This window comes from Schistocerca americana, chromosome 4 (genome assembly GCF_021461395.2).
Source record: "Schistocerca americana isolate TAMUIC-IGC-003095 chromosome 4, iqSchAmer2.1, whole genome shotgun sequence".
Taxonomy (NCBI): Eukaryota; Metazoa; Arthropoda; class Insecta; order Orthoptera; family Acrididae; genus Schistocerca; species Schistocerca americana.
Window position 1 is genome coordinate 385,045,929 of NC_060122.1, and position 15,903 is coordinate 385,061,831.

Sequence of the window (15,903 nt, forward strand, 5' to 3'; positions counted from 1 at the left end):
CTACTCAATAAAAATTACTAATTATTTCTATTCAAGTATTCCTCCTAGTATGGAAGAAATTGTTGAGGAGAAACATCTTTAATTTTAAAAACCCTGGTGGTATCTGGCAGACATTTCATTTCCTTTTGTAGATTGTCAAACAGTTTGACAGCTGCCTACATTATATCACCCCTTTCTGTGCTAAGGCTATATTCATTAAAAGGTAATCAAGTTCCTTTTTCTTTCAAGTGTTATACTTGTGAATATCTCTGTTATTCTCAAACTCAGATGGATAGTTGATAATGAATTTCTTAACTGAATAAATATACTGTAAGGTTTTGGTTAATATTTCCATCTGCTTAAAGAGATTCCTGCAAGTTGTTTGTAAGTGTATCTCACAAATAATTCTAATTACTTTCTTTTGTGCAATGGATACTTTTAGCCTAAGTGAAGAGTTACCCTAGCGTGTTATCCCATAAGACATTAGTGAATGAAAGTATACTAAACATATTAATGTACTGACTTCTGTATTCATAAAGTTGGTAATTATTCTTATGAAAAAAGTAGTAGAAACTGAACCTTTTAGCAGGTCTTCTATATGGTTTTCATCGATATGCACACATAAGAAATTGGAGGTTTTTTTCCCCAGATTTTAACGCTAGCCAGGTTGTGAGAACCAATCGGTAATTTTCAGAGAAACGTCATTTGCTGTTTTATCTATCGATGCTTGTTTGCTTGGCTTCACAACAATGCTGGAATAATCTGCAAATAGGACTGATTATGCCCCATGATTCAAATGAAATGGTAGATTTTTAACTTATAGCAAGGAAGGTGGCATATCAAATACCAGATTTTACTTTTCTTTTATGTTTGACTACTTACAAGTAGTTGTGGCAACAAAAGTAAATATGTTTCATGATCTGATAATAATTTTGGTTCTGTATGTCTTCAGTATTGTGGTATCTGATACACTGACGGGGATGATTACATTTGTGTTCAGATATTTATTGTTACTTTTACTATGAGACACACTAAGTTTTGGATTCAGTACGATCTATTTTGTGAAATATGCTTAGTTCAATGTGTTCCCTTATTTACTATTCAAAAACAAATCACCAACTGTATATTTTTTGCCTGGGTAAAAGATTATACTTTTTTTTAAATTCAGTAGAACTAATAAGTTCCTTAACATGCTGTGAGCTCCCTACCAATATCTCTGCTGCAGGCGTATTATTGCATAGACAGTTGCATAAAAGAAACAATTGCCTTTATTCTTAAACAAAAAAAGAAAAAGAAAGAAATACAGACTTCAGTTTGTAATTTAAAATGATTTCGCATCTGACTTTTACTTTTAATGGTGTTGTTGCTTGACCTATTTTTATTTAAATATTATTCCTGCTTCAGTGTAGGTATGACAACTTATAAATGCAAAAATGTGCAAAATGAAATAATTTCTTCTAGCTACAATTATATCAGTTCTGCAGGACCACTGGAGCTTTATTTACCACAATTTGTACACTTGTTGGCCTGATGTTTAGTCAAAATATGCGTGTGACCATGCCACTTTCCAAATTAAGCTTACTTGTCATAAAAAATAAAAGAAAAACCATATCTATTCCATTTTTCACCTTAAAAAAACTTTTCCTCTTCATATGTTGCCTCCTATCATCAAACATCTCCCAGTATGATGATATCTAGATGCTGTTAACCATACTCCTTTAATATCTTCTACATCTACATCTACATTTATACTCCGCAAGCCACCCAACGGTGTGTGGCTGAGGGCACTTTACGTGCCACTGCATTACCGCCCTTTCCTGTTCCAGTCGCATATGGTTCACGGGAAGAACGACTGCCAGAAAGCCTCTATACGTGCTCAAATCTCTCTAATTTTACATTTGTGATCTCCTCAGGAGGCCTCTCTTGCAGAGTCTGCCACTTGAGTTTGCTAAACATCTCTGTAACGCTATCACGCTTACCAAATAACCCTTGGATCTTCTCTACCTCCTCTGTCAACCCGACTTGGTACGGATCCCACACTGATGATCAGTACTCAGGTATAGGATGAACGAGTGTTTTGTAAGCCACCTCCTTTGTTGATGGACTACATTTTCGAAGGACTCTCCCAATGAATCTCAACCTGGCACCCGCCTTACCAACAATTAATTTTATATGATCATTCCACTTCAAATCTTTTCATACGCATACTACCACGTATTTTACAGAAGTAACTGCTACCAGCGTTTGTTCCGCTATCATACAGGGTGAGGCAGTGAAACGGCACGATTTCGATAGTGGTTGTCGGGCGCGGAGGGGGGTTGCGAGAGTGGGGGAAGTGACCTTGGGCGTCTAGAGTGGTGGAAGTTTCAGTAGCCATGGAGCGTTGGTCGATTGCGCAACATGCATATGCCGTAAAGGGATATTACAAAAACGCGGATAGTGTGGTTGGTGCTCAACGCGCCTTTCGTCGTGAATTCAACCTGCCGCCACGGGCTCCCGTGCCATCAAGGAAAGCCATTCTCCTTCGGGTTAAAACCTGTGAAGCTACTGCTAGCACAACAAAGAAAAGAGGCGGCAGCACAAAAACAATCCGGACACCCGAGAACATTAATCGTGTGCACGAAGCGTTGGGACGAAGTCCGCGAAAATCCGCGAGACGGCACAGCGCAGAACTTGGTCTCAGCAATCGATCAGTAAGATGGATTTTGAAGAGTGACCTTCACTATCATCCATACAAAATTCAGGTAGTGCAAGCCCTTAAACCTAGTGACTACAATAACCGTATACGCTTTTGCCAGTCAATGCTTAACGTTATTGAACGAAATGAAGAAAGAGTGCATAACTTATGGATGAGTGATGAAGCCCACTTTCATCTTAGTGGGTACGTAAATAAGCAAAACTTCAGATATTGGTCCTCAGATAACCCGCACGAACTTCATGAAAAACCTCTCCATTCTGAAAAAGTAACAGTCTGGTGCGCAATGTCATCTCGTGGAATCGTGGGGCCCTATTTTTTTGAAGATGAAGATGGCAACACAGTGACGGTAAACTCTGGACGTTATGCTGACATGTTGACCATTTTTGGTCTGCCTGGAATTGATCGACATGATCCAGATGCTGAAACACTCTTCCAGCAAGATGGTGCAACAAGCCATACTGCTAATGTCTCAATGGAATTGCTCAGACTTGCATTTCCACGACGTCTAATCAGCAGGAATGGCGATTTCCCCTGGCCTGCCCATTCACCAGATCTGACGGCACCAGACTTTTTTCTTTTGGGCTACCTCAAGTGCAAAGTCTTCCAGGAAAATCCACCAAGAACAAAAGAAGACCTGAAGGAGCGAATTCGACAGGAAATTAACAACATTCCAGTACAGATGCTACGAAACGTCATGGGACAATTTCATCTCATGCTTAGACAATGTGTGCAAAACCAAGGACGACACCTCACTGACACCATATTTAAAAAATGATTGTTTTTAAGTTAAATCTTTAATTTCCACTCTTGTACTTGAGATCCATGTTCAACTATTATGATTTTACTTGTAAATAAATCTTTGGTGGTTTTACAAAATCGTGCCGTTTCACTGCCTCACCCTGTATAATCATACAATAAAAGATCCTTCTTTCTATGTATTCGCAATACATTACATTTGTCTATGTTAAGGGGCAGTTGCCACTCCCTGCAACAAGTGCCTATCCGCTGTAGATCTTCCTGCATTTCGCTGCAATTTTCTAATGCTGCAACTTCTCTGTATACTACAGCATCATCTGCAAAAAGCCACATGGAACTTCCGACACTATCTACTAGGTCATTTATATATATTGTGAAAAGCAATGGTCCCATAACACTCCCCTGTGGCACGCCAGAGGTTACTTTAACGTATGTAGACGTCTCTCCATTGAGAACAACATGCTGTGTTCTGTTTGCTAAAAACTCTTCAATCCAGTCACTCAGTTGGTCTGATGTTCCATAGACTCTTACTTTGTTTATCAGGCGACAGTGCAGAACTGTATCGAATGCCGTCCAGAAGTCAAGGAAAATGGCATCTACCTGGGAGCCTGTATCTAATATTTTGTGGGTCTCGTGAACAAATAAAGCGAGTTGGGTCTCACACAATTGCTGTTTCCGGAATCCATGTTGATTCCTACAGAGAAGATTCTGGGTTTCCAGAAATGATATGATACGTGAGCAAAAAACATGTTCTAAAATTCTACAATAGATCGATGTCAGAGATATAGGCCTATAGTTTTGCGCATCTACTCGATGACCCGTCTTGAAAACTGGAACTACCTGTGCTCTTTTCCAATCATTTGGAACCTTCTGTTCCTCTAGAGACTTGCGGTACACAGCTGTTAGAAGGGGGGCAAGTTCTTTCGCATACTCTATGTAGAATCGGATTGGCATCCCGTCAGTTCCAGTGGACTTTCCTCTGTTGAGTGATTTCAGTTGCTTTTCTATTCCTTGGACTCTTATTTCGATGTCAGCCATTTTTTCGTTCGTGCAAGAATTTAGAGAAGGAACTGCAGAGCGGTCTTCCTCTGTGAAACAGCTTTGGAAAAAGGTGTTTAGTATTCCCACATATTACCATAGATGCATGCTATCTTACACATCGCCAAATTTGCAAGTTTGGCTCCAACTTCATACACCCAATAAAACTTCCACTGACTATTTGACTAAGGATGTCAACAACAACAACAACAACAATAGCCTTTGCTGTTTTTGGCCAGATCTACTCAGATTCATGTTATAGATGCCCAGCAGCCTCTGTGGTCCAGGTTATCTCTGATAGGTGGCCCTGCTGTCACCACACCTTGTTCAGGTGGTTTACAATACATGCCACATAATAATTACACCACTGCATAGGTTTGGAAATCATAAGTGGAAGCATCAGTGAAACTTCGAGCTGGAGGCATGTTCAGATAGGCAACTGCTTGCAATGAACAGGAAATCTGTATTGGAACACCAGTCCGATACAAATTTTCAGTTGTCATTCCATATTCATAGATTTCAATCCTATCGATCTATTTGTTTCATTTTAGTTCATTTAGTTATCTTAATGTTGATGTATAGTTAATCAGTGTTAGTGAAATGCAAGCCTGATTTTATGGATCACATGATAGTCTAGCTGTTACATGCACATTGATTGTTCAAATATTAAACCAAGCCAGTACTGAAACTCGTGAAACACTGCACACCACCAACCCTTCTCCCTTCTACATAACCACACAACCTTCACCACAGTCTAAGTGTAGTCCACTGATACTAAACTACACTAAACTCCATCCGAACAGGCTTTGGAAGGCTCAATGGTACCGACCAGCCATTGTGTCATTCTCTCAGCCCAGGGGTGTCACTGAATGCGGATATGGAGGGACATGTGGTCAGCATTCCACTCTCCCAGCCATTGTAAGTAGCTCCTCAGTTTGCCTCACAAGGGCTGAGTGCACCCTGCTTGCCAACAGCACTCGGCAGACCGGATGCTCACCCATCCAAGTGCTAGCCCAGCCTGACAGCGCTTAACTTCGGTGATTTGACGGGAACCAGTGTTACCACTGTGGCAAGGTCGTTGGCGTAGTCCACTGATACAGAGATAAAAACAGTAATTACTTTCTCTCTGCAGCAAGGAAAAAAAAACTCCATTTACAGAGCATTTTGAGTTAGTGCTGGAAGTTTGATGACTTGAAGAGCATTTCTTCATTTTGGGCTAAATAGTAATATGAAAGTTAAAAAATATATGTCAAAAGTGAATAAAAATGAAACAGTATGATAGGAACGCTGCTACAGAATCTCGGCGAGCCGTTTCTTTTCAGTAGGGACTACAGTTCCAGTCTTATATAATACTTCACAGAAATCTCAGTGCAGCAGTTGCTGGCTTTGCCATAAAGTCTTCATCAGCAATAAAATTCGTTTATCTCAGCATAAATCATACTAATTTTTTTTTTTTAAATCATATTAATGCAGCAAAACTAAAGTACTTTCAGGAATGCATGACATATTCCTACAATCTGTTGTTCACATCTGGCATATAGAATATGCTAACATACTTGGTGTTAATGATTTGAAAACTAGCATGCCTACTGGTTAAATATTAAGGTTAAAAGTTTATCGTATTGTAACTGCTAAGAAAATGCACCATGGTGGTAAAAGTCCTTGACAGCAGTGGTAGAAAATCACTATCCCATCTATGACCAATTTTCACCAGATAAAGACACTGTCCTTCAGAGGGATTGATGTACCAGAGGCAATAATGCTAAACATATAACTGCACCAATGAAAACAAATATGATGGACAGCCATATAATTTGACCCTTGATTATAAGCAGTCTCCCCAAGACTTTTCACAAAAGAAAAAAAAAAGACCATTAAATAAATCCAAACTTTCTAATTTTTGTTTCTTGTGATCTTATTGTATAAACGGAACACACCAGTTGACCGATGCTTGCATTTACATTTAGCATATTATTGTGTTAATGAAAAGACTTTGATGGTGGGAAATATTTTTTCATAGTGGCTTTTAAAATTTGATAAAGAGGTGTACCAGAAGGGAAAAAAAATCTCCCTTCCAATAGCCAACTGATCCACTCACAGACAGATTCCAGTAATTTAAAATGTAGAAGAGACATAATTACTTCTCAGCATCGCATAACCTTTACAGCTATGTGAAACAGATATGGACAAGAGCTTACAAGGCAATTACAAGACGAGCATTGTCAGTAAGAATACACACACACACACACACACACACACGCACACACACACATATACATATATATATATATATATATATATATATATATATATATATATATATATATATATATATATATATATATATATATATATATATATATATATATATATATATATATAAAAAAAACAAAGATGATGTGACTTACCGAACGAAAGCGCTGGCAGGTCGATAGACACACAAACCAACACAAACACACACACACACACAAAATTCAGGCTTTCGCAACAAACTGTTGCCTCATCAGGAAAGAGGGAAGGAGAGGGAAAGACAAAAGGATGTGGATTTTAAGGGAGAGGGTAAGGAGTCATTCCAATCCCGGGAGCGGAAAGACTTACCTTAGGGGGAAAAAAGGACAGGTATACACTCGCGCACACACACACATATCCATCCACACATATACAGACACAAGCAGACATATTTAGAGACAAAGAGTTTGGGCAGAGATGTCAGTCGAAGTGGAAGTGAAGAGGCAAAGATGATGTTGAATGACAGGTGAGGTATGAGTGGCGGCAACTTGAAATTAGCGGAGATTGATGCCTGGTGAGTAACGGGAAGAGGGATATATTGAAGAGCAAGTTCCCATCTCCGGAGTTCGGATAGGTTGGTGTTGGTGGGAAGTATCCAGATAACCCAGACGGTGTAACACTGTGCCAAGATGTGCTGGCCGTGCACCAAGGCATGTTTAGCCACAGGGTGATCCTCATTACCAACAAACACTGTCTGCCTGTGTCCATTCATGCGAATGGACAGTTTGTTGCTGGTCATTCCCACATAGAAAGCTTCACAGTGTAGGCAGGTCAGTTGGTAACTCACGTGGGTGCTTTCACACGTGGCTCTGCCTTTGATCGTGTACACCTTTCGGGTTACAGGACTGGAGTAGGTGGTGGTGGGAGGGTGCATGGGACAGGTTTTACACCGGGGGCGGTTACAAGGGTAGGAGCTAGAGGGTAGGGAAGGTGGTTTGGGGATTTCATAGGGATGAACTAAGAGGTTACGAAGGTTAGGTGGATGGCAGAAAGACACTCTTGGTGGAGTGGGGAGGATTTCATGAAGGATGGATCTCATTTCAGGGCAGGATTTGAGGAAGTCATATCCCTGCTGGAGAGCCACATTCAGAGTCTGATCCAGTCCCGGAAAGTATCCTGTCACAAGTGGGGCACTTTTGGGGTTCTTCTGTGGGAGGTTCTGGGTTTGAAGGGATGAGGAAGTGGCTGTGGTTATTTGCTTCTGTACCAGATCAGGAGGGTAGTTGCGGGATGCGAAAGCTGTTTTCAGGTTGTTGGTGTAATGGTTCAGGGATTCTGGACTGGAGCAGATTCATTTGCCGTGAAGACCTAGGCTGTAGGGAAGGGACCGTTTGATTTGGAATGGGTGGCAGCTGTCATAATGGAGGTACTGTTGCTTGTTGGTGGGTTTGATGTGGACGGATGTGTGAAGCTGGCCATTGGACAGATGGAGGTCAACGTCAAGGAAAGTGGCATGGGATTTAGAGTAGGACCAGGTGAATCTGATGGAACCAAAGGAGTTGAGGTTGGAGAGGAAATTCTGGAGTTCTTCTTCACTGTGAGTCCAGATCATGTAGATGTCATCAATAAATCTGTAACAAACTTTGGGTTTGCAGGCCTGGGTAAGCGACCCATGAATAGGTTGGCGTACGAGGGGGCCATCCTGGTACCCATGGCTGTTCCCTTTAATTGTTGGTATGTCTGGCCTTCAAAAGTGAAGAAGTTGTGGGTCAGGATGAAGCTGGCTAAGGTAATGAGGAAAGAGGTTTTAGGTAGGGTGGCAGGTGATCGGCGTGAAAGGAAGTGCTCCATCACAGCGAGGCCCTGGACATGCGGCATATTTGTGTATAAGGAAGTGTGTCAATGGTTACAAGGATGGTTTCCGGGGGTAATAGACTGGGTAAATATTCCAGGCGTTTGAGAAAGTGGTTGGTGTCTTTGATGAAGGATGGGAGACTGCATGTAATGGGTTGAAGCACGTCCAGGGCCTCGCTGCAATGGAGCACTTCCTTTCACGTCGATCACCTGCCACCCTACCTAAAACCTCTTTCCTCATTACCTTAGCCAGCTTCATCCTGACCCACAACTTCTTCACTTTTGAAGGCCAGACATACCAACAATTAAAGGGAACAGGCATGGGTACCAGGATGGCCCCCTTGTACGCCAACCTGTTCATGGGTCGCTTAGAGGAAGCCTTCTTGGTTACCCAGGCCTGCAAATCCAAAGTTTGGTACAGATTTATTGATGACGTCTTCATGATCTGGACTCACAGTGAAGAAGAACTCCAGAATTTCCTCTCCTTTGGTTCCATCGGATTCACCTGGTCCTACTCTAAATCCCATGCCACTTTCCTTGACGTTGACCTCCATCTGTCCAATGGCCAGCTTCACGTGTCCATCCACATCAAACCCGCCAACAAGCAACAGTACCTCCATTATGACAGCTGCCACCCATTCCACATCAAACGGTCCCTTCCCTACAACCTAGGTCTTCGTGGCAAACGAATCTGCTCCAGTCCGAAATCTCTGAACCATTACACCAACAACCTGAAAACAGCTTTCGCATCCCGCAGCTACCCTCCCGACCTGGTACAGAAGCAAATAACCACAGCCACTTCCTCATCCCTTCAAACCCAGAACCTCCCACAGAAGAACCCCAAAAGTGCCCCACTTGTGACAGGATACTTTCCGGGACTGGATCAGACTCTGTATGTGACTCTCCAGCGGGGATATGACTTCCTCAAATCCTGCCCTGAAATGAGATCCATCCTTCATGAAATCCTCCCCACTCCACCAAGAGTGTCTTTCCGCCTTCCACCCAACCTTCGTAACCTCTTAGTTCATCCCTATGAAATCCCCAAACCACCTTCCCTACCCTCTAGCTCCTACCCTTGTAACTGCCCCCAGTGTAAAACCTGTCCCATGCATCCTCCCACCACCACCTACTCCAGTCCTGTAACCCGGAAGGTGTACACGATCAAAGGCAGAGCCACGTGTGAAAGCACCCACGTGAGTTACCAACTGACCTGCCTACACTGTGAAGCTTTCTATGTGGGAATGACCAGCAACAAACTGTCCATTCGCATGAATGGACACAGGCAGACAGTGTTTGTTGGTAATGAGGATCACCCTGTGGCTAAACATGCCTTGGTGCACGGCCAGCACATCTTGGCACAGTGTTACACCGTCTGGGTTATCTGGATACTTCCCACTAACACCAACCTGTCAGAACTCCGGAGATGGGAACTTTCCCTTCAGTATATCCTCTCTTCTCTTTATCCGCCAGGCCTCAACCTCCGCTAATTTCAAGTTGCCGCCACTCATACCTCACCTGTCTTTCAACAACATCTTTGCCTCTTTACTTCCACCTCGACTGACATCTCTGCCCAAACTCTTTGCCTTTACAAATGTCTGCTTGTGTCTGTGTATGTGCGGATGGATATGTGTGTGTGTGCGCGAGTGTGCTCCCGGGATTGGAATGACTCCTTACCCTCTCCCTTAAAACCCACATCCTTTCAACTTTCCCTCTCCTTCCCTCTTTCCTGATGAAGCAACCGTTTGTTGCGAAAGCTTGAATTTTGTGTGTATGTTTGTGTGTCTATCGACCCGCCAGTGCTTTTGTTTGGTAAGTCTCATCACCTTTGTTTTTAGATATATTTTTCCCACGTGTAATGTTTCCCTCTATTATATTCACACACATATATATATATAAGTACACTGCAGCCACTGTAGTGTACAAGTATTGTTCTGGCCGGTCTTACAGTTTTTTTTACTCAGGGACAACTGACAGTGCACCTCAGGTAAGCCTAAATTTCTCTCATTTCATTAGCCATGATAATTATGTGAGATTTATATGGGAAAAAGTAATATCTTTGTTGCTTCATCTTGGGAAACACACACACACACACACACACACACACACACACACACACACACACACACACACACACCACTACTGTTCTGACCACAGATGGCCCAATTGGGCCTGACTGACCGCTGTGTCATCGTCAGCCAATGGCATCGTCTGGATGCAGTATGAAATGGTGTGAATCATCACACCACTCTCCCTCCTGGTATTGGATCAGCAGATGTGGGATGCGACTCCTCCTTATTCAACTACTCTTCAGCTCAGTTGGTATCATGATGCTGAGTAGATCCCATTCCAATACTCCCACCACGGAAAGCCCCTGGTAGTGACCAGAACTGAAACAGGTCACCTGCATGGCAGTCAACCACGCTCTCAGAGTTTACATCATGCAATGTCTTTTCTACAGCATCTCCTATTCGAATTGTTAATTGATAGTCTCGCACTGACTAATCAAGCATGTAATAGACTGATGAAGAAGACTCAGTAATCATTAAAATAAACAGAAAGCTTCCAAACCTGGTTGTTTTTATCTCCAGAAAATCAGTGAGATAACTGACTGTAGTAATAAGTCATGTAGAAATGATATCTGGCCATAGAAAATGGTGTGTGTGTGTGTGTGTGTGTGTGTGTGTGTGTGTGTGTGTGGGGTGGGGGACTTATTCTACTTGAGAACTGACTGTAAAAATATTTAAAAATTGCATAGAAAAATAAGAGTGAGTTGATGATATTGAAGTTTTCCCTCATAGAGAAAAACACAGTAAAGTAGTTCCATTATAATCAGGGGAGTGAGAAGGGGGAGGATAATGATGGAGAACCCAGTCGTTCTGTGTGGTATTTGTATTGCAGTCTAAATTTCCAGGTTTGATGTTCTGTTTGTTGGAGAGTGGCTGTATTATCCATTTTTAGTTTATTAACCTATGTGCAGTAGTGTTTCGTATTTTTATCTGTTAACATGTTCTGTAAATTGAAAGGTGTTTAATATTTGTTATAGTGATAATTTTTAATGTACAATCATTTTTATCAACTCATTATTTTGGTAAGTGCACTAAAGATGACAATGTAAAGTAAATTATTTCCTATCATCATGATCATCATCATAATCATCATCATCATCATCATCATCATCACCATCATCATACACCATTAGCCATCACAGTTTGTGCAGTTAATAGCCATTGATGTGTCTGAACTGGTTCATTTCATAATTCATTTAAAAGAAATTTATTTGTTTAACAAAGTAACATAATGGTTTTTGTTTTTTCAGAAAGTGGAAACTGCCATATAAAACTGGAAGCACTACACTTCATCATCCATATGTTTATTTATTTGGCTCCATATGCTTTGTTTTCTAAATTAATACAGATCTCGTTGGTAGTTCTATTTGATAATGTATGATATAATATTTTTTCATTGCATTTTAATTCAAACATGTATACTCTCTTCTCTAAGATGAAAGTCTTTTTATAATCGTTTAATTCAAGGAGCTTCCCCAGAATTTGTTATATAGTTAGAAATTAATAACTAACAAAATCCAGTAACAAAATTAATTAATTGGGCCTGTTTCAGTAATGCCCAAGATAACAATAAACTATGATTATCTTTGCTCCCATCTTGTAATTGGTCTCCTCTTGTTATATATAAGAAGTTATATTCCTAAATTTGCCTTTATTTTCCAACCCACTTTGGGGTAACCCAATAAAATAAGAAATTCGAAATGCAATGGATACTAGCTTGTGAGAAATATATATAAATAAGACAAATTGTAGATATTATGGGGTTAAATTTGTTCTGTATTGTTTTATTGAAGAATTTAATGGTGATTTATTTTACCAGAACATTAGGTCCATACATTGCCAAAAGAAGAACGCCTGAAGTGCAGAAGAAATACACTGAAATAGGTGGTGGCTCTCCAATTCTAAAATGGACAGATCTGCAGGTAATGAAAACCCTTAACCTCCGGTTTTTTAGAAGATGATGACATGCAATCTATAAGATATACAGAAAATAGAGACCTATCAGTGTTAGAGTATCTCTATTAGTTTTTAACTGGAATTACAGGTTCTCAATATGGGTGCCATTTGTGACATGGCAAAGATCAGTATGCTCATACTTTTTTGACACACTTGCCACCCAATGCAATAATGACATGTTGCATAGTTGTAATTTTTGTGTGTATCTTGTAGTTTTCAGCAATTGTTTGCAGAGAAATTAATAATTGTATTACATAATAAATTATTTATTTCCTCTAGCATATAATGATTTTATTTAAAAATGCATGATGACTTTGTTAAAACTGCTTCATTTTATTTCAGGGAAATTTATTATGTAAGAAACTTGATCGTGTGTCACCAGAAACTGCTCCGCACAAACATTATATTGCCTTCCGATATGCTAACCCTCTCACAGAAGAAACTCTGGAAAAAATAGAAAAGTAAGTCCAGTGTTACAAGTGAAACATCATTTTCTCAGAAAATAAATTTTTACTGGCTGATGTAAGAAACAGTAAAAATTGAGTACAGGAAATGACTCACAGAAGATAAATGGTGGATATGTAGGCACACTTGAAAAGAGTCTGTCTGTCTATGTGTTTCAACACACACATATAGATGTACTAATACTATAAAAAGAATTGAAACTTAAAAAGTTGTAAATTTTTCCAGTTTTTTAAATTTGACACATCATTCATCTGCAACTGCCTTTCATCATTTTTTGTAATTTTCTATTATTGCTGTTATTATTATTATTCTTTCCTTTCTCAGACATTATGTCTGGTTAAAAATGGAAAGTGACACGGACCTTGATCATGCGTGACTTCCTTTTAACTGTACGGTATATGTTACATTGCATTTAGGAACTTTCGGGTAATTGAATATGTATCAATAATTACAGATTTCTGTAGTTGTATATATACTTTGGATGTAGCTGTATTGTGTTGATGTACTGGTGGATATTGTGTGGTATGACTCCTGTAGTTGATAGTGTAATTGGTATAATGTCAACTTTATCCTGATACCACATGTCCTTCACTTCCTCAGCCAGTTGGATGTATTTTTCAATGTTCTCCCAGTAAATCATGGTCTTTCGTTCTGTTTCCCCACAACATTATCTGTGTGATCATTCCAGTTTATGTTATTTGCCGTTGCAATCGCTAAGTATTTTGTTGAATTCCCAGCCTTTATATTTGCGTGATTTATCTTGGTAGCTGGAATTTAGCAGATTTTTATTAGCACTCATGTGGATTATTTAACAGTTTTCACTATTTAAAATCACTTGCCACTTTTCGCACTACACACATATCTTGTCTATACCATTTTGCATGTGGTTTTGGTCAGCTGACAAGGCAGCAAATGACAGCATCATCTGCAAACAATCTAAGAGGGCTGCTCACATTGTTTCCTACATCACTTATACAGATCATGAACAACAGAGGGCCAATAACGCTTCCTTGGGGAATGCCAGGTTTACTTCTGTTTTAGGTGATGACTTTCCATCAGTTGCTATGAACTGTGACCTTTCTGATAGGAAATCACAAATCCAATGACACAACTGATACAGTACTCCACAGGCACACAATTTGATTGGAACTTGCTTATGATGCATACTGTCACAAATTTTCTGGAAACTGAAAACTATGGTATCAGTTTGACATCGCCAATTGATAGCACTCAATACTCCACGAGAAATAAATAGCTAGTTGTGTTTCACAAGAACAATATTTTATGAATCCATGTTGGCTGTTTGTCAATAAATCATTTCCTTTAAGGTAATTTGTGAAGTTCGAACATTGTATATGTTCTAAAATCCTACTGCAGATCGATTCAAATGGTAAGGATCTTTAACTCAGCAGATTACTTTTATTTACTTTCTTGAGTATTGATGTGACCTGTGCAGCTTTCCAGTCTTCAGGTATTGATCTTTTAATGAGTGTGTGGTTGTGTATCATTGCTAAGTATGGAGCTGTTGTATCAGCGTACTCTGAAAGGAACCTAACTCGTATACAATCTGGACAGGAGGCATTACCTTTATTACGTGATTTAAGCTGCTTCACTACACTGAGAATATCTACAACTAAGTTACTCATGTTAGCAGTTGTTCTTAATTTGATTTCTGGACTATTTAGTTCATCTTTGACGAAGGAATTTTGGGAAACCGTTAGTGGCAATGTCATCAGTAACATTGCCATTGCTATCACACAGTGTCTATACTGAGTACTGATTGCATCTTGTCGCTGTGTACTTTACATATGACAAGACACTCTTTGGGTTTTCTCCCAGATTCGAGACAAAGTTTCATTATGGAAACAATTAAAAGCATCTCACACTAAAGTTCACACTAAATTTGCAACCTTCTGTAAAACTTCACCAATCCTGGGGTTTTGTATTCTTTTAAATTTGGCATGTTTTTATCATTGCTTTTGCATCAGTGTTCTGCCCTGTTTTGTGTACCATGGGAGGGTCAGTACCATCCCTCATTGATTTATTTGGTATGTATAACTCAAATGCCATCAATACTACTACTTTGAACATAAACCACATCTGGTCTATGCTTACATAGTCAGATTTTGGTGGATTTGAATGTTACAGTATTCAGTCTTGCTACAGTGACGTTATGCTCACTAATCCCTGTATCCATCACAGTGCTCTCTATTTGCACAGAATTATTTGTTGCTAAGAGGCCAAGTATGTTTTTACAAGCATTTACACTTCAAACGGGCTTCTGAACTAATAGTTCAAAATAATTTTCAGATAAAGTGTTCAGTATGATTTCTGACCATGTTTTATACCTACCACTGGCTTTGAACAAGTATTTTCACCAACATATTGAAGGTAGATTGAAGTCACTACCAACTATGATAGTACAAGTCAGGTACGGATTTGAGATGAATCAAGTTTTCCTTGAACTGTTCAGTAACTTCATGATCTGACCTGAGTTGGGGGTTGGTAAAAGGAACCAATTATTAAATTATTCCAGTTATCAACTGCAAGCTTTATCCATTCTGACTCACAGTAACTATCTACTTCAATTTAACTACAAGGTAAAATACTTCTTACAGCTGTAAAATCTCCACCACAAACTGTATTTAATCTATCCTTTCTCAACATGGTTAGGTCCTTTGTAAAAAATTCATCTGAATTTATCTCTGGCTTTAGCTAGCTTCTTGCACCTATAATGATTTGAGCTTCAGTGCATTTGGTTAGTGCTTGGAGCTCTGGTTCTTTCCCAACACAGCAATGACAGTTTACAGGTACAATAACACTGGTTCGCTAAGTCTGTCTTCATCCTGCATCCTTTGAGAC

General features: G+C 39.8%; 1 protein-coding gene across 1 annotated transcript in view; it reads left to right on the plus strand.

Annotated features, from left to right (window-relative positions):
- LOC124613998 (ferrochelatase, mitochondrial) overlaps positions 1 to 15,903 on the plus strand; it is a 67,782-nt gene that overhangs the window by 10,194 nt on the left and 41,685 nt on the right. Inside the window, exons 3-4 of the mRNA XM_047142797.1 lie at positions 12,440 to 12,542; positions 12,919 to 13,037. Of these exons, the coding sequence (XP_046998753.1) occupies positions 12,440 to 12,542; positions 12,919 to 13,037 (222 nt within the window). The remainder of the gene's footprint in view (positions 1 to 12,439; positions 12,543 to 12,918; positions 13,038 to 15,903) is intronic.